Source organism: Tenrec ecaudatus, chromosome 13, assembly GCF_050624435.1.
Source record: "Tenrec ecaudatus isolate mTenEca1 chromosome 13, mTenEca1.hap1, whole genome shotgun sequence".
Lineage (NCBI taxonomy): Eukaryota > Metazoa > Chordata > Mammalia > Afrosoricida > Tenrecidae > Tenrec > Tenrec ecaudatus.
This window is the reverse complement of record NC_134542.1, coordinates 139,352,451-139,372,581: the sequence shown is the minus strand read 5'-3', so window position 1 is coordinate 139,372,581 and position 20,131 is coordinate 139,352,451. Positions and strand designations below refer to the sequence as shown.

Sequence of the window (20,131 nt, the reverse complement as noted above, 5' to 3'; positions counted from 1 at the left end):
ACCCAAAGTCAACCAGTGAAGAAAGTCCTAGAGAGCAACAGGAGGGGCAAGAAGAATATGGAACAATGAATTCAACTTAGTAGAAATAATAGGGTGGGCATAGTTTAGCAAAAATTAGGCGTCTTTCCTCTGGAGAAGGGCAAGCACAAATTATATGTCAATACTGAACCCACGAAAAGAAGTGTGAATGAATCCAAACTACAAGATTGATTTTGAAAAATTATATTTGATTTTGGGCTTCAACTAGAGGCATAGGAGCCGTTCGTGTTCATCACATTTTTACAGGACACGATGCTCATTTTCAGCAGCCCAGTGGGGCCATCAATGAAGTAGATAGAACCAGCTACTTTTACAAAGTCTGCTCAGTACTGGAAATTAAAAGGCTTCTGATAAACATACATTTAAAGACTTGAACATTTCTCTAGAACACATGTGCCATTCAATGTGCAATACATATTCCCACAGTTTTGCCTTCCGATCCATTTCCCATCCTCCACCCCTAAAATAACCTTATTCATCCTATGCTCTGCCCAACTTATACCATTTCTGAAACAGCCCCACAGTCTGAGCCCCAGTTGAATTCCTCTGGAACTTAAAAAAGATCATGCTGTATAATTATTTCATAATATGTGTCTTATTACCTTCTTAACTGCCTTAATGGGACTGTAAGCTCCTTGAAGTTATGGAATATATGTTCTCGCATATTTTGTGAAATCCAAGGATTTTCTGACCAGTTCTAGGCAAATGGAAAGTGTTAAGTGATTTTGGGTGCAATTCACATATAGTTGTTCAAATTAGACAACATAGCTGAGCCCTCTACTATAAGTCTGGTTTTAGTCTCCTCTCCCCATATAAATCATTAATGATACTTTATTATTTCTGCCAAACAATTTAAAAATGTTCTGAGAAAACCTTTTCATTCACATGTGAAATGATGTAATGCTTTTCAGAATAAAACACTGGTGAATCATTTTCATTACAAATATCTTTGGATAGTCTATTTCTGGGTGAACTATTTTAAACAAGGGTTTTAGTAATGAATATGCAGCACACACTTTAAAACAGAACTCAACTATCTTCTTGAGAGTTTGTAGTAAATTCCATCATTCAAATAGTTTCTGCTCAAGACCCAAAAATGCTAGGGCATTTTTAGCTTTGAGTTTATCCTGGAAAAAAAAAAGAAAAGAAAAAATTTTATTTAAAAACATTCTAGATGGTTTTAAGTTGTAAAATCTTTTTTAAAAATAACTCCTTAAGGTGAAAGAAAAATATTAGCAGGCTAAACAGTGGACCTTTTGCCAAATGCTGTTGTCTTGTGATTTCCCCACTTTGAAATCCAAATCTGAACATTTGCTGGTAGAAGGCGAGGGAAGAGACTTATACATGGAGAGCCCTCCTAGAGAATGCCATTCTCTGGAATCCTTTCAAGGACCCTCCAGAGAATGACTGAGAGGCAGTGCAGAGCAAAGGCAGTTTAGACCTGTTCAACAAGGGAGCCGGAAGCAGTGCCCAGAAGTCATTAGTTTTTAGGCATATATTTTTTAAATGGACCTGAATAAAAGCTCTTTGGGAGCAGGGAGATGATATAGATGAATGGCCTCAGAAAATTATACAAATCTGTACATCTCATAAAGGGATCGCTGCAAGCGAGTGACGTGTTGGGCTGCCGATCACAAGACCAGCAGTATGAAGCTGCCTGCCACCCTGAAGGAGAAAGATTTTTCTACCCCTGTCAAGAGTGGCAGTCTTGGAAAGCCACAGGGCCAGTTCTGCCCGACAGTCCTGAGTTGGAATTGACTGGATGGCACGGAATGGGTGAGATACACCTCATAATGGGCATGAGAAAACCTCCAAACCCAAACCCACCATCACTGAGCTGAGTCCAATTCAGGTAGAACAGGACTGCCCCCTAGGGTATCCGGGACTGTAAATCTTTATGGGAGAATAACGCCTTATGTTTTTATGCAGAGTGGCTGGGTGGATTTGGACGAACAGGTTCCTGGTTAGCAGCCCAATACCTAACCTACTGTGCCACCAGGGTCCCTTCCTGGGAAAATATGACTCCTAAAATTTTCTGGACCAAAAGGTAACCTCATGATAAACATAGAAAAGATGGAATTTGTCGAGGATTTCATCTTGCTTAAATCCATAATCAATACTCATGGAAGCAGCAGTCAAGAGATCAAACGACACATTGCTCTGGGTAAATCTGCTGCACAAGGCCTCTTTAAAGTGTTGAAAAGCAAGGATGTTACTTTGAAAACTAAGCTGTGCCTGACCCAAGCCATGGTATTTTCAATGGCCTCATATGCTTGTGAAAGTTGGACATTGAATAAGGAAGACCGAGGAAGAATCAATGCATATGAATTATGATGCTGGAGAAGAATAGTGAAAATATCACAGACTGCCAAAAGAATAAGCTGATCTGTCTTGGAAGATGTCTTGTCAGAATGCTTCTTAAAGGCAAGGATAATGATACTTTGTTTCATGTACTTTGGACACATAATCAGGAGAGACTAGCCCCTGGAGAAGGAGGACATCAGGCCAGTCAAGTAGAGGGGCAGTGAGAAAGAGGAAGGCCGCTTCTGAGTTGGATTTACATAGTGGCCTCCGACATGTGTGAGGATGGCGCAAGACCTTTGTCTCTTTTCCCCAGCTATGGACCACATCGGTTCCGCAGAAGCAGTGCTTGTGGTCTGAGGATAACTTTGTTCTTGCCCGAGGATCATTGCTGGCACTGTGTGTTAGGTATTGGGCTGCTGACCACAAGGTCCGCTCCTCCCAGGAAAAAGATAAGGCGATCAGCTCTTGGTCAAGATTTGCAAGTCTTGGAAATCCTATAGGAGCTCATCACTACTAGTCAGGGCTGACTCATGGCAGTGAGTTTGCTCTTGTGATGGCCTTATCCCGGTGAGTCAGAATTGATTTGATGGCAGTCAACAACAACAAGCACACATTTAGATTTAGATTTGTTGTTACGAGTTGCCAGCAAGTGGATTACAACTTAGGATAACCCAGGTGTGCAGAATAGAACTGCTCCATAGACTTTTCAAGACCATGACCTTCAGAAGCATATCCCCAAGCCTTCTTTCTGAGGTACTTCTTGGTGGGTTTGAATCACCATGACTTTGGTTAAATATTCTAGCATTTAATAATTTATACTACCTATATATTTTACTTTTAATAGTAAGTATACTGTACTTTTCAATAAGGAGATTATATTTTTCAATGTATTCATTTTCAACAAGTATATTATGGCATACCACATTATTGAAAAATAAGGTAAGGTAGTATATTCTATATGATATAAACAAAAAAAAATCAAACTCACTGCCACTGAGTCAATGCCTACTCATAGCGACGCCCCTCTGGGTTTCCTAGACCCTAACTGTTTATAGGAGTAGAAAGCATAGTCTTTTCCCTGGGAGCTGCTGGTGGTTTTGAACTGCCAACCATGCAGATCTCAGCCCAATGCCTGACCATTAAATGGAATTATACGAATACATTGCTTTACATTATGTTTTAAAAACTCACTGTCGCCTGAAAATCAATTTCTAATTGCTCAAGCATAAATTATTTACTTAGTTTGTTTTCAGTCTTTCACATTGCAAACAATGGTTACAGTGAGTAATCTTGTACAGAAGAATATCAGTTTGAGTTTGTGACTGCAGAAAAAATTTATGTAGGTTTTAATGAAAACTTACAAGTGATGAGAAAATATAAAGAAATAATAAAAGGCATACAAGAATAAAAATAATTATCATTCCATTAAAGTCCCGATTGGTTAGATGCGCATAAACTGATTTCAGTTCAATGTTGGTTAACTGTACAGGAAATCTTGGAATCCTGGTGGCACAGTGGACTGGGAGTCGGGCTGCTAACCACCTGCTCTGTGAGAAAGTCGAGGCTGTCTATTCCTGTGATGATTTACAGTCTTGTAACCCCACAGGGCTAGTTCTACTCTGCCCTGCATGGTCTCTATGAGTCAGAATTGACTCAATGGCAGTGAGTTACAGGACACTTGTTTTCAGAGAAAGTTTCTAAAGCCCCAAATCAAACTGCTATGCAGCTTCCTACTTTATTGCATAAGCATTTAATAATTCAAGATTTGTTTTTCCGTGGACACTTTCTGCCTAAAACAGTCTAAGGCTTCCCAGTTAATCACTTGAAACTTGCGTACATCAGAATGGACTCTACGTGGCATGTGTTGATGTGGTTCAAGCCTATTAAGAAGAAAGCTGCAATGAGCCGTGTCCTTCAGGATTAAAGCAGAGAGAATTATGAATAAGATTTTGGAGGATTTATTATGCATTTCCATATCACCAGTTTTGCTCTTTTGAGCATCCTTGACTCCTAGTAACGACTGATGGTGAAACCCTCGGGAAGAACCTGGATTTTCTGGTGGGGTTGGGAGTGTGGAGATGGCAAGGGAAGGGAATCTGAGGAGGCTTTGTCCACCCACGTGAGTGGATAATCCCAGCAGCGTGTTCGCCCCATGTTAGTATCAGCTCTGGTGTAGTGAGTTACACACTGAGCCGCTCCCCACAAGGTCGGCAGCTTAAACCCACCGGCTCATCCACAGGAGAAAGAGGAGTCTCTTCTTCCGTAAGAGCCTCAGAAATCTAAAGGGGCAGTTCTACTCTGTTGTCCTCTAGGAGTTTCACCGTGGAGCGGGATTGACTCCATAGTGATGAAGTTAGTTTTGGAGCCTGGGTGGTATAGTGGTTAAGAGAAGGGCTGCTAACCTCGAGGTCAGCAGTTCCAAACTACCAGCCACTCTGAGGGAGGAAGAGCTACAGTCTCAGAAACCCACAGAAGCAGTTTAACTCTGTCCGGTGGGGTTGCCATGAATCACAATTAGGTTTTTAGTATTATTTGTCTACTGTAAAACTCAATGCAAAAATAAATAGAAAAATTTCCAGGTGTCTGACAGTGTTGATTTCTTGGACCACTGTTAATCAAGGTTTCATTTTCACATCCGAATAGTTCAAATTATTATGGAATTTGTGATTGGTAGACTAGTAACAAAAATGCTAAAAGAAAAATGGAAACATGGAGACGCTTTTCTTAAGAGTCATCCAGAAAATACAGGTCTGCAGCACCTAACATCCATGTGGACCATGTGCAGCTTCATGTATGTCAGGGGTCCCATACGGGTTTTGCTGTTGTTGATTTTAAAGGGAAAGTAGCTCCCCTTTAGTTTATTATTTCCCCTCAATGATTTTATAGACCCAAATCCACATTCTTGTTGCACTGGATGGAGGGTGAGGTAGAGGACATGGCTTTGGGCACAGCCCTCAGACTGTAAACGGTGTTCCCACAACATTCTTGTCACCGAAAATCCTATTTCACAGAAGGTAACATGGACGCTAAGTGACACAGGCTCGGATTTATCTTAACTATGTTTCTTCATAGTTTTTTCCCTTGGTTTTAGAACTTAGTTGATGGTCGACTTAACATTTTTCCTTTGTCTTTAACATCTCAGCTATTTCTAAGAATAACAGTTCAAAAAATAGTATGTGTAATGGTTCCTCTATTCTTTGTGATCCCTATCAAAAATATTCTGAAACAAAGCCAGCTAATGCAGGAAACTCAGGGAAAAGGTCATGAAGGAAAAGGCATATACTTTTGTTTCTTCATCCAAGTCTTCCATGGACTCGATTAGTTTCCCAGGTTCCAGCTCACCAAGTGGGAAAGGGTAATCACTTCCCAAAATAACTTTGTCCTGAAAAGAGAAAATATATTTCCACCTGTCATTCTGCAGAACACCAAAGACTCCTAACTTGAGTTATATGCACGTCTCAAAAGCACTCTGATGGTAAAAATAACACCCCTCTCCCCCAGTAATGGAACCTTAAAACGCATCTGAAGTTGTAAAGACTTACTCTGACATTTTGTCCAGCAGGGGTCGCTGTTAGGTTTGTTAACCTTGAAAATGAATACATACCCTCTCCCCAGCCCCACTTTCTATTCTTTTTGTAACTGAAATATAAAAGGAAGAAATTTATTTACTAAAATTAATGATGTTGTAGGATAAAATGAACTACTCTTATCTTCTTTAGAGGAGTACATTACAATTGACCCCATCATTTCAGAAAGCATACTTATTGAAAATGAAAAATTAGATGAAAACAAGTGATCCAAATTGTTGGTTAGGAGGGTGTAGAAGGCCTGTTGGGCGTGATCAAGGGTAATGTAACCAAGAGGAATTATTGAAACCCAAATGAAGACTGAACATGATAGTGGGACTAGAGGAAAGAGCTAGGAGGCAAAGGGCATTTATAGAGGTCTAAATACAGGCATGTACATATATACATATATTTATATATGATGATGGGGAACTAGATCTATGTGCATATATTTATAGGTTTAGTATTAAGGTAGCAGATGGACATTGGGCCTCCACTCAAGTACTCCCTCAAAGCTAGAATATTTTGTTCTATTAAACTGGGATTCCATGATGTTCACCTTCCCAACACAATCGCTGAAGACAAAGCGGGTACATAAGCAAATATGGTGAAGAAAGTTGATGGTGCCCTGCTATCAAAAGATATAGCGTCTGGGGTCTTAAAGGCTTGAAGGTAAACAAACAGCCATGTAGCTTGGAAGCAACAAAGCCCACATGGTAGAAGCACACCAACCTATGCTATCATGAAGTGTGGAAGGAATGATGTATCAGGCATCAAAGGACAAAAAAAATCATATCATTATGAATGAGGGGGAGTAGGGAGTGGGGACCCAAAGCCCATCTGTAGGTAACTGGACATCCCCTTACGGAAGGGTTGTGGGGAAGAGATGAGCCAGTCAGGGTGCAGTGTAGCAATGATGAAACACACAACTTTCCTCTAGTTCCTAAATGCTTCCTCCCTCTTGTCCCCACTATCATGATCCCAATTCTACCTTACAAATCTGGCTAGGCCAGAGGATGTTCACTGGTACAGAGAGGAACTGGAGACACAGGGAATCCAGGACAGATGATCCCTTCAGGACCAGTGATATCAATACCGGGAGGGTGGAGGGAGGGTGGGGTGGAAAGGGGGAACCGATTATAAGGATTATAAGGATCTACATATAACCTCCTCCCTGGGGGACGGACAACAGAAAAGTGAGTGAAGGGAGACGTCGGACAGTGTAAGATATGATAAAATAATCATTATTTATAATTTATCAAGGGTTATGGGGGAAGGGGGAGCGGGGAGGGAGGGAATAAAATGAGGAGCTGATGCCAGGAGCTTATGTAAAGAGCAAATATTCTAAGAATGATGAGGGTAACGAATGTACAAATGTGCTTTTTGTAATTGATGTATGTACAGATCATGATAAGAGTTTTATGAGTCCCCAATAAAATGATAAAAAAGTTTATAGCTTCAGATTTCCATTTGAAACTTTATTCAAGAGAATACACAGTCTTGTAGTGTGTTAGTCAATGTGCTAAAATTTACGTATCCTGTGGTCTACAGCGGGAGAAATGTGGGCTTTCTACTCTCGTACAGAGTTAGAATTTCATAAACTCACAGGGCAGTTCTACCCTGTCCAATGGGGTTTCTGTGAGTTGGCACAGACTTGATGGCAGTAAGTTTGGTTTTGGAGGTCTACAAAATAGACATAATCCCTGTCCTCAGACAACTCACACTCCAGTGAGAATGAGAGATATTCAAGCAACAATAGAAATCTATTAAAATAAAATAAAATCAAGACAGTTTAAACCAGAAAATTTACTTTCAGAGGTGAATTCCATTCATACATATATACTGGAAACATACTCAAGGATATTTATCATAACATTGCTTTTAACAGTAAAAGACTGGCTAATTAAATTATGTTATATTCTAAAATAAATAAAATGAAAAATATCTACCTATGCTGAAATAGAATGATCACCAAATCATATTGTAGAGATGAAAATTTTTTTAGAATAAATGTATCTTTTTGCACATTTTCATTTTCACAGGGGACTCACAGACATAAAAATATACATTTGTGTATTATAGTATATCTCAGAAATGATATCCTAAAAGCAAATCATGATATGTGCTTCCTAGGAGAAGGACTTGGAGTTGTGGTAGAGAGAATATTCCTCTTTTTTCTCTTTGAGATAAAATACTTACACATTAAAACTCACTTTTAAAGGATATAATTCAGTAATTTTTAGTATATTTACAAAACTGTTTAGCTATCGTCACTATCTAATTCTAGAACATTCTAACCATCTCATCATTATGTAACTCCAGATCATTTTTGCTACTCTAAAACCAAACCCCATGTCCATTAGCAATTAATTCCCCTTCCCTTCTCTCCTCAGCCCCTGAAAGACATGAATCTACTTTGTTTCTATGAAATTGCCTATTCTGTACATTTTTACATGAATGAAATGATTCAATATGTAGTATTATCTCATTTATTATAATGCTTTCAAATTGAATCTGAAACATTTTTTTTGAATCTGAAATTTTTTTATGGCCGAATATCCACTCATTAGTTGATAGACATTTAAGATATTCCATTATGTTATAATACTTTTGTGAAAATTTGTGTACACATTTTTACATGAACATATGAGTAAGCAAAAAAAGCGTTACAAAATCACATACCTTTATTAAACCAAAATATCACAATAGGAGGCTATTGTTTCATGACATATCCTCCATCTAGGTCTATATATATCTGAACGTGGTGCTTCCATTTCGAACCCTTGCCCAAAGAATTCTGTACTCTTCAACTTGTACGATATCAAGACAGCAGTTTTGTCATTCTTAAGGGACTCAGATCGTGGGCCTCTTTAATGTTCTTTGAGTTCTGAGGACAGAAATTCGTTGCGAGGGGCAAGGCCCGGGGTGTAGGTAGATGGGGCATGGTTTCTGAGTGACATTTTCAAAGGGTAGCCCTTGCTGCCCTCCAAGAATGAGAAGCCAATAGAGGGTGTGATGGAAAAACTCCAGGGCACAACTTTTCTGGCCTTTTCCTCACCGATGCATTTTACAATTCTCTGAACAACTCATCACAATAGGCCCCGTGATTGTCTTTTGTCCATTGAGAAAATCTATCAAGATTACTCTTTGATCTCCCAAACAGTCTCGGTAACTATCTGAGCTGATTTTTCTGCCTTGAATTTGGTTCACTGTTCTCGTTGGACTTTTCAATGTGTGTGTGAAGGCACCCGAATGAGATGGAGACAAGTAAGCATCACGGAGTGAACTTGTCTGTAGCCATCCACTGATGGCAGAGACATGTTTAAGCGCATTTTGTTTGGAGTAAACCCATATATATATATATGAAGTGGAACCGTGGATGCAATACTTTTTGACTTAACAGTATCTATTTTCATTATCTGGGTCATATAGAGAGGAGTGAAATTTTTCTGGCTCTGATATTACCTTCAGAACACTTTACTGTGTTCATGGAGAACCTACACATGAACCAGGATATGCTGCACAAGACCTCTCTCTCTATTTATGTGATTAGTTGGGACTGGATACATATATCATTCCATAGTTCAATCACGGCAAGTAGAATTGTAAAATTGCTACCACAGTCAGTTTCCAGACATCCCCCCCCCCCATCTGGACTCCTTGACAGCTACAGGACCTCCCTACAGTGCTGAAGTGTAAGTATGTCAGTTTGAGGACTAAGGTGCGCCTGACCCAAGCCATGGTGTTTTCAAGTGCGAAAGCTGAAAATTAAATAAGGAAGACGGGAGAAGAATTAAGGCCCTGAAATGATGGTGTTGGAGAAGAATTTTGAAAGTACCACGGACTGCCAAAAGAATCAACAAATCTGCCTTGGAGGAAGTACGTCCAGAATGGCCCTGAGAAGTCAGGAGGCTACCGGGAGAGACCAGACCCTAGAAAAGGACATCATGCTTGGTGAAGTTGAGGACCAACCCAAAGAGGGCAGTGCTCCATGAGATGGACACAATGGTGGCAACTCTAGGCTCAAACAGAACAGCGGTGGGGATGGCAGCCGTGGAGATAGTGAGCAAGAGACACAAAGCGATAGCAAGAGCATCCCTGCACATTCATCAGGTTCTACGACACAAATACGTTATACCTGCAGTACATGGACTGAAACCCTGGTGCCATAGTGGTTATGCGTTGGGCTGTGATCTTCACGGTCAGCAGTTTGAAACCATCAGCCGCTCTGCGGGAGAAAGATGGACGTTCTCCTCCCGTTACAGCTACAGTCTCAGAGACTCACAGGGACGGTTAGTTCTATAGGGCTTATGGTGAGTTGGCTTCAGCTTGATGGCAGTGGGTTTGATTTGGTAATATATGGACGTTTCATTTGTTCCACTTGCTTGCCAACAGGTGGAGTCGTCCGTCTTTTTGTTTTTAGTCATTCTCTCAATGTTCAGGAGTTTTGCTTTGTGGTTTAATTTGCATTTTCCTGATGAATTAATGATGTTGAGCACCTTTCTTAGAAGCACTTCTCTTAGAAGATGGCTATTTAAGCCTTTTACTCATTTTGAAATCAGATTGTTTCTCTTTTTATTATCAAGTTATAGTAGTTATTTATATATACAGGATATAAGGCCTTCATCAAATATATGTTTATGATTATTTTCTACCATTCTATGACTTGTCTATTTATTTTATTAACGTTATCTTATGCTGGCATGTAGTATTTAATTTGATCAGATCTAGATTGTCAAAAAATTATGGTTATTGCTTTTGTGTCTTATCTAAGAAATGTATGCCAACTTTTGGGTTGAGATTAAAATCTTTTAATATTTTTCCCCATTACCCAAGAGAAAAACCACAATTCTTAGCCTAGTAAGAGTGGCCTCTGATTAATGTGAGAAAGAACCTTGTTCTAAACCATAGCTGAGCCAAATGTTTGTTTTCTATGTGACCAGTTGCTCATTCTGGGGGATAATTAGAATTCTTGATAAAAATACTTGAGCACTTTTTTAAGGGACGTTAATGAGCTTAAGAACTCCTCCTGAGAAACCTACCCAACTGACTGACCACCTTGGACCTAATCTAAGACCTTTAACCCATTGCTATAGTTTATTGTGCCAGCCTGGCCCATAAACACAAGTAGGATTAACTGAAGGGCAGAGGGATAAATGGCTTGGTGAGCCTCGCCTTGCTTGCTCTGTGCCTCAGTTTAAAGGGGTACACTACCTGTGGGATGCCTAGCCTGTGGACTGTGTCGCTGTAAGTTGAGGTCCCTTTAAGCCCACACAATTGGAATGTTCATCTCTGGAGCTGGGGACTGACAGTTGATGACAGTTGGGGACCTGCCTTGCTCTTTGCTGCCTGGATATATATAGCCCTGCTCTCTCTACAGAAGGGGACTGGCACCTGGCAGCTCTCAAGCCTTGAAGGACAGCTAGTGTCTCACTGCTTTATAATTTAACTGTTAATTTCTTGTATTATCTATCTGTATATAATTTAACGGTTTATTTCTTGAATTATATATCTATCTTTATAAATATATTTATATATAATTACTAGCAATCTGGTTTGTCTCTCTAGAGAACCCTGTCCAATACACCCATCTTGCAAAGAGGCTGACTAACTTTAACTAGGTTTTCTTCTGAAATCCAAACTACCAATAAGTATCTAACCACTTTGCCACCACACTATATTTTTAAGATTTAGTTTTTGAATTGTGCTTCTCACACAGCCTCTCTTCCTGAGGAAAGTTGGAAACAAAACTGTGGCACATACTTACAAGCAATTTGAGAGCTGCTTTTTCACATTATGTTAAACTAATGGGTCCTTGATTTTAACTAGGCATGAAATATTAAATTTATCCTAAATATTTAAATTTGAGCTCTTGCAATTTACTTTAATTTTTACATCCAAAGATATTTTCTTATGTTTTATGAGCATATTTACAGGAAAGAATAAGTGAAAATCTATAATAAAATTTAGAGGAAGTCCATGATAGACTAACATGACTATTTTTAGATGCCTAGATGCATTACTCAATGAAACTGAGCAAATACACCTGCTGATAGAGGCCCCAAAGACCCACAGTTATGTTGACTCACATCTGTGCCAACAGCTAATCTCCTTCTGAACTGCCTGTTTGGGATTCACTGGAGGTTCATTTGTCTTTAATTCTAACCTCCTCTTGCTAAAGCTATTTGCAATTCTAAAACACAACATGATTTTTTCCCTCCTATATTTTATTTTACTAATCATTTGACAACACGATTTTAAAAAGTCCCATATTTACCTTACATTTTTCAACTATCTTAACATGACATTGAGATCTAGAAATTCATGTTGCTTTATAGTCAGAATTCTTCCACTCCCAGTGTTATGGTGTAATTACATCTTAAAGTTGAGTGTTGACTCTGTTTGAATGGGGAGAAAGCATGTGATCTGAAGGTGAACATGAAGACCATGCATGCATTTCATTCTTCCCGCTTTCCATTCTAGTTTGATCTGGATGCTTAGCAGCTTTCCCAATTTTTAAAATGTTTTATTAGGGGCTCATACAACTCTTGTCACCATCCATACATACATCAATTGTATAAAGCACATCCGTACATTCTTTGCCTTCATCATTTTCAAAGCATTTGCTCTCCACCTAAGCCCTTGGCATCAGGCCCTCTTTTTTTTCCCTCCTTCCCTACCCACTCCCTCCTCCCTCATGAGCCCTTGATAATTATAAATGATTATTATGTCATATATTGCCCTGTCTGGCGTCTCCCTTCTCCCCCTTTTCTGTTGTCCGGCTTTCCCAATTTTGGATGCTCGTTGCGGAACCCTAACAACAACACGTGGTTGGGCCAATATTAATGATAACTTAGCAACTATTGTCCAGAACCCCTCGCTGTAGGTTACTAACCGTCTACTGGTAGCTATCTGGTTTTTAAATTGCTCATGCCTGTCTCTATCTTTATACCTTTTATTGATTTCTTCTGGTTCAGTTTTGACCATTTGCCTAATTTTTCTAAGGAGAGAGAAGTAGGCATAAAAGTATAGGAAGCAGAGTTTTTATTAATTGGATGTTACGCTCAGAGGGAGATGGGGGTGTAGGAGAAGAGTTACAAGTTCCTGTAGGATGAAGGTCATACATTTTGTTGCTTAATAGTAATCTTCTAAATGGTAGATGCTTAAAAATACTTCCCAAGTTGAAAATATTTTTTCCCATTATGTTAGAAAGAACACGGGTGGGGCCATGGTTAATCTGATAACCACAGGGCAGTGGCTCAAAGCCACCAGCCACTCAGTGGGGAAAAGACGGGTCTCCCATGAAATTTTACTGTTTCATGGCAGGTTTGCAAGAGTTAATGGCAACAGAGGCAAATACTGTTACAGTAATGTTATACTCTTGCAATAGTGTTGATATACAAGCAGATGCTTAGATAAATATTCAGGCTCAATAGGCAGGGAAGGCGAGTGGAAAAATAACCTCAAGGTTTTATAGAGAATGTTTGTATATGTATTTTTACCTTTGCTGCAAATATATCCATGAGTGAGGTAGAGAATACAAGGGGGTACATTGTTAAAACGTCTTAGACATAAGCAAACACTTTGAAGAAATGAGTTGCTGGGTCTGAGGGCTCAGGACCATAGTCTTGGGGATACCAAGGTCAGCTGGCATAACGTAGTTCACAAAGATAATATTCTACATCTCGCTTTGGACAGAAGCGGCTGGGGCCTGAAAATCTCATGAGCAGCCATCTAAGGTGCAGCTATTGATCTGTCCCCATCTGGAGGTAAGAAGACTGGTGATAATCGAAAGACACATGGTGACAATGAGTAATGGCCTACCGGACTATGTAAACATCAGTCTTTACAACTCTGAGACCAGAATTAGCTGGCACCTGGTTACCACTACCAACTGCTCTGAAAAGGAGCGCAGTAGAAGGTCCTAGGTAGAGGGGGAGAAACATGTGGTACAAATTCCAAAAACATATAAAGAGACCAGGCTTACAGGTTAGCTAGAGGCCAAACTTACTAGTTAGCCTAAGACCCTTGTTCACCCCTCTGGTCTGGAACTCATTGAACCCCCATGTGAGACTTATGAACCATTTAAGGTCAAAGGGGCAGCATTTGCCCAAGGACAGTAGAGAGAGTCGGGAAAGGGATGGACAATGGAGCATTGAGAAGATTGCAAAGGACGACTCGAAATGCATATGAGCTGTGGAAGCTGACTGATGGTCTTCTCTGGAAACCTTCACCTAATTCACTTCCTCTTGCCTTCTTGTCTGTGATCTAGAACCTTATTCTTGTGGGGTGCATCATGGTCATGGACATTTTTTAAAAGAATGTCTGTGCTGATGTACTATTCCAACATCTGACAACCTCTGGATCTTATACATTTTTCTGAAGACTAGAAAATCCCAAAGAATCCTTCTAAAGATGGTACTCATCATGGCTGCCCGTGCGATCCTGAAATGACACCTTCTAGACGGATGCCCGCTTTCCTTTTCAGTGAGTCAAGTAAATTGATTTGTGATCCGTTTCTCACTACTTGGCTCCAACATATATGAACAGTCTCCTTCCCAAGTCAGAAGCATACCTCTCCCTATGAAATCATAGACTTACTGAGATGATAATGGTGGTTAATACTCCTGCCAGGAAAAGGCGTAAGCTGCTCTCCTGCAGTTCGATGTTCAGAGCATGTTGCAAGCGCAGAACGATGGAGCTTGACTGAATGGACCCTAACCAGGCAAGAGTTCATTTCTCTGATGGAAAAGGAAAGACGAACTCTTCTCCTTAATGTATTTCATGTTTTAAGTAACTGTTGCAGCAGTTTACTATAAAAATCTTAGCATATTAGGAGTTTTGTTTGTTTCCTGAGACTTAACTTCCTAGTGAAACAGCCTCGTTTAATTCCATCAAACCAAAGTTTAAGATGCGCCTTACAATGTCAATATTATTCTGCATGCCATCTACACAGGCGTTCACTTTGCTCCTACTCTTGGTAAAGCACTGGAATTGGGGACATCAATCCCAGATATGTATAGTACTTTGGCATATCATTACACTAATTCTTCATACCAACTGTGGGTTAGCATTTCCCTTTTACCGCTGAGAAAATGGACTGAAAGGAAGTTTGTAGCTTCATAGTAAAGCTCATTCAGTCAAAGTGGTAGAGCTAGCTCTTGAACGCTCTCACCCTCATTTTGTGAAAATGTGGGGAAATTATGCTCTTGTTCTCAGGAATGTTTTCAGTCTATTAAAGACTGCAGTACACAAGAAAAGATCACTAAATCAGAATACAGGTAGACTAAAGTATTAAAATTCAGTTGCAGGTTAGATGGACATCAAACAGTGCATTCAGTTTGTTTTAGCTCCCATTGTAAATCTTTCTAATACATGTATCCGGTGCCTAGAATAGCCCTCAAAATAATAAAATCTTTCTTTGATGGTAAAGGACTTTTCCCCAATGCTTCCAGAGCATTCTAATAATTTGCAATCCTCTGAGCAGAGTGGAGCCCTGGTTGGATGGTGGGGAAGTAGTGGGCTGCTAACAACAAGGTACCACAGGGTTACCTCTACTACATAGGTTTACTATATAGGTTACTCCTGGACTACAGGGTTGCTGTGAGTTGGAATTGCCTCCAGTGGGGTCCGATTCTAAATGATGAAGTTAAAGAATGGCATTTTGTATACCCACCTCAATTCTCTTTTAGTTGGCATTTACATGGAATAGTTTTTTCTCTCTTTCCATTTGTAATATATTTTTGTCTTTGAACCAGAAGCGAATCTTACAGGTAACATATAAGTGGATCATGTGTTTTGAATCCATTATTCCATCTTTGGAAGGCTATTGTAATGATATTGTTTTCTGGATTTCCTTTTTTTCCCTATGACTTACTCTATTTTTTTAAAGATCATTTTATTGGGGGCTCGTTCAGCTCTTATCATAGTCCATCCATCCATTGTGTTGAGCACATTTGTACATATGTTACCGTCATCATTTTCAAAACATTTTCTTTCTACTTGAGCCCTTGGTATCGGCTCCTCATTTTTTCCCCCTCCCTCCCTCATGAACCCTTGATAATTTATAATAATTATTTTTTTCGTGTCTTATACTGACTGATGTCACCCTCCATCCACTTTCCTGTTACCGGGTGTCCTTTTCAGAGTTCTCTTTGTCAGTGCAGAGGGATGTGGCGGTATATTGTTTGTTGATCTGAAACCCTAACACTGCAGAAACCTTTTGCTGTTTGCACTTGTTTTCTTGTTTAATCTCTGGTGTTTTCTCTATTTAGGATCATATCATATTTAAATTGAGAGAGTTTTACTACTTCTTTGCTAATTTGAATGCCCTTAATTCCCTTCTTGTCATATAACTCTGGCTAAGATTCCTGGCATAATATTGGATAGGAGTGGTGACAAAGAATGCCCTTGTCTGTTTCCCATTTGCAATGGGAATGCTTTCCCTTTCTTTTGCTTGAGACTGATGATGGCCTTTGCTTTTGTGTATGTCTTTTGTGTATGTTGAGGGCATCTCCTTTTATTCTGATTTTCTTGAGTGTTTTTACAAGGAATGGGTGTTGTGTCTCGTCAAATACCTTTTCTACGAGTATATCTATCACTATCAGGTTACTCTTTTTCTTCGCGTTATTTATGTGGTGGAGTATGTTGTTTTTCTGATGTTGAATTGAGCCATTCTCGGGTGAGTCCTACTTGTTCATGATATTTTATCTTTTGGATATACTGTTGGTTTCTACTGATGAGGACTGTATTGAAAATGTTTGTATTTATCTACATAAGGGATTCTATTTAGTGCCACCGAATCAGTTCAACTCCTAGTGACCCTGTGTACCACAGAGGGTTGAGCAAAACCCTGTCTAGTGTTGTGCCATCCTCACAATCCTTGCTAAGCATGAAACCATGTTGAGGCCATGATGTCAATCCGTCTCACTGAGGATATGCCTCTTGTTCTATGTTCTACTTTACCAAGTATGATATCCTTTGTTCAGCGACGGGTCTCTCCTGACAACATATCTGAAGTACATGAGACAACCATTCTTGCTTCAACAGAACGTTCTGGCTGTCCTTCTTCCAAGATTGAAGACTACTGGTCTCTAACTTTCTTTTTCTTTTTTTTTTTTAGCGATTTTTTGGGCCTGGTTTGGGTATCAGGGTTATTCTTGTTTCATAAAGTGAATGCTAGAGTATTCTATCCTTCTCTATACTCTAGAATAGCTAAAGTAGAATTAGTTTCAGGTCTTCTGCATGTTTGGTAGAACTTGCTAGTGTAGATTATTGGTCATTCCTTTTGTTGTTGCTGTTGGAAGCGACTCATTCAACGTCTTCTTTTGTGATGGGTTCACATTTTCTCCCTTAGATTGTTAGTTTGGATAAGTAGTGAGTTTATATATATGATTTCTCGTAGGGTTTCAAATGTGTTAGAGTTCTTAAGAGTATTCTATTATTACCTTTTTACTTTCACTTGTTTCCTTTATGACCTCATCAATTACATTTCCTATTCATGTCATTTGCATCTTCTTCTTCTTTCCACATTGAAATTTCCACTGGACTGTCAGAACCAACTTCCTATCTTATTGGTTCTTTTTATTTATTTATTGCTTTTGTTTCTTTTTTTTCCTGCTCAACTCATTATTATTTCCTTTCTTCTGGTCACTATCTTCTTCTTTTGCTAATTGCTGGAGATATTGAGTTAAGGTGTTGATTTGGTTACTTTTTCTCCTTTGACGTGTGTGTTACAATACTATACCTGTCCTCCGAGAACTGCCTTTGCAGTGTCTCAAAGAGCTTGATAGGTTGTGTTTTTACTCTTGTTTCATTCAAGGAATTTTAAATGTCCATTTTTAGTTCCTTTGCTAAACAGTAGTTCTTAAGTAGAGTGCTATTCAACCTCCATGCATTTCACATCCACCTCCCTTGATCTTGCTGTTATCGATTTCTACTTTTATAGCATTGTGAGTAACTGGTTTGTGTGTACTTTTACATTTTGAATGTTCACTGGGGCTTGCTTTCTGGCTAACATATGGTCTGTTCTGGAGAAGGCTCTGGAAGAGAAAGTATATTGTGCTTTGCTGGGTGGAATGTTCTGTCTGTAAGATCAACTTGGCTGATGTGTAGACCTCTCTCTATTTCTTTCTAATTGTCCTGTCCTTCACGGAGAATGGAGCATTAAGTGTCGTACTGTTATTGTAGAGGTGTCTGTTTTCCTTTTCAATTCTGTTAAGGTTTGATGTATTATATTGGGGTTCTTTCCTTGCGTGATAGATATTCACTATGGTGATGTCTTCTTGTTGGGTTGATCTTTTAATCATTATACAATGTCCTTCCTAATCGCTTTTGTTGGTTTTTGCCTGAAAGCCTAGTTTATCAGAAATTAATATGGCTACACTTTCTCTGTAAGGAAAAATTTAAATACTTTTATTGGGGCTCCTACGGTGCTTATCAGAATCCATGCATTCCTCCAGTGTGTCAGGCACATTTGCACATGTGCCGCCATCATCATTGTCAAAGCATTCTCTGCCCACTTGAGCCCCTGATGCTCCCTATTTCTAACCCCTCTCTCCCCCACCTGCCTTCCCTCACAAGCCCGTGATAAATTATAGATTATTATTTTCATATCTGTAAAGAAAAATTCAAAGTGCATACCCCACAAGGACAAGAAACAGAACAATAAGAACATTTCAGAAACTGGAAAATCCCGCTCTCCCACTTTTACCCTGTATCTTTTGACAATTGCTTTCAGATTCTGAAGTCATAAACACATACTATTGTTTCTTGATTTTTTTCGTTTACAGATATTTATTGACTTTCCTGTGTGGTTGTTGATTTTGTTTTCCTTTTCTCCACTTCTCCATTCTCCCCAAAGAATTACACTTTTCAGTTAAACCTGTAGCTCGTGTTTACACTGTGTGACTATAAATATTGTTCACTGAAGGGTCAAGTAACAGGCATTGATTATCTTCCCTTATGTAGATTTTCTTGTAGTTCATTATTTCATTTTGATTTTTGCTCCTTAATTTTTCAATGTATGTAGTGCTTGTTTGTTGCTAATGTCTGCCCAGATCTGTCAAATGATAACGCCAACCTTTCTGCCTCACCACAGAATCCACCAGAATCCACTGTTTCTCATTCATAGACCTCCCTCCCAGAATTCTATCTTCTTGCTGTCATCTAGGTGGGTCACTCTCTAGCCCAGATCTATGCTGAGCTTCTTTAGCCATTCTGATTTCAGATCGCTTTTGAAAGTGAACTTGCTAATGCTAGCATTAATATTTTAAACAATCCTAAATTATTAAAACATACTGCTGTTGTGTCCTGGATTTGCCAGCTTGTGAGGTCACATCCAGAGAGGTCACATTTACTTTTGAAATCTAAATTATAATTACTAAAATTTTCACAATATGAATGTCAGAGCTCAGTGCTATTATCCTTGAGTTAATATAACTGAGTACTGCTCAGAGTTTTTCTGGAGGTCCCCCGAAGGGATGCACTCATATCCATGTGCCAATTATCATTAAACATCTGCAATGTTCTTCATCTTTCACTCTAGCCACTTGGTCAATTTGTATTGCACTGGACACTGTTTGAAGCTCACTGCTGATGGTGTGTCTTATAAGACACATGTTTGTCAAGGGTGCCGTCTTCTGAGATTGCAATTTCCAAGAATACCAGCAGAGTATTAGACTTGAGGACATAGGGGAGACTAATGGGAATAACCTGGTTCCAACTTCGTATCACCTCTGCCTTAGTCCTCTAAGCCCAGAGTCTCACGAAGTCTCTCCGCAAATGATACTTTCTGTTTTTACATTTTGCAGTTGCCTGCTTATTTCCTCATCACTCCACCTCTGTACCAATGACAGCCGACAGTCACACACCAATGGCGTAGTCCCCATCTCCGTAGGAGCTGGAAGACTCAAGCACACAGCTCAGCCACAGCATTCACGATCAAGCCAAGTGTTTAATATCTGTCTTAGTGAGTGTCGCAAACCAGAGAAACATCCTCGAAGTGATATGTTGTCTCCTTTCTGGAGATGGATCACTACTTAAATTTTTTTTTAGTCTATTGATAGTGTCATTAATTTATTCAATGTATAGAATTAAAAATATTGTTTAGAAAAGGCAACAATACAAGTATAGGCTAGCTTGAGACTTCAATACATGAACAGTTGACATAAGCAGATTAAGCTTTTATGTGACTGGACACTATTTACACAAACAATGGGGAT

General features: G+C 39.4%; 1 protein-coding gene across 2 annotated transcripts in view; it reads right to left on the bottom strand.

The window, feature by feature from the left end:
• Positions 1–1,103: 1,103 nt before the first annotated feature.
• The window catches only part of ACMSD (aminocarboxymuconate semialdehyde decarboxylase), a 65,619-nt gene continuing 46,591 nt past the window's right edge, over positions 1,104–20,131 (bottom strand). For both annotated transcript variants that reach the window (XM_075530068.1, XM_075530069.1), the window contains 2 exons: positions 5,627–5,725; positions 1,104–1,166 (listed from right to left, as the gene is read on the bottom strand). In XM_075530068.1, coding sequence (XP_075386183.1) covers positions 1,104–1,166; positions 5,627–5,725 — 162 coding nt within the window. The remainder of the gene's footprint in view (positions 1,167–5,626; positions 5,726–20,131) is intronic.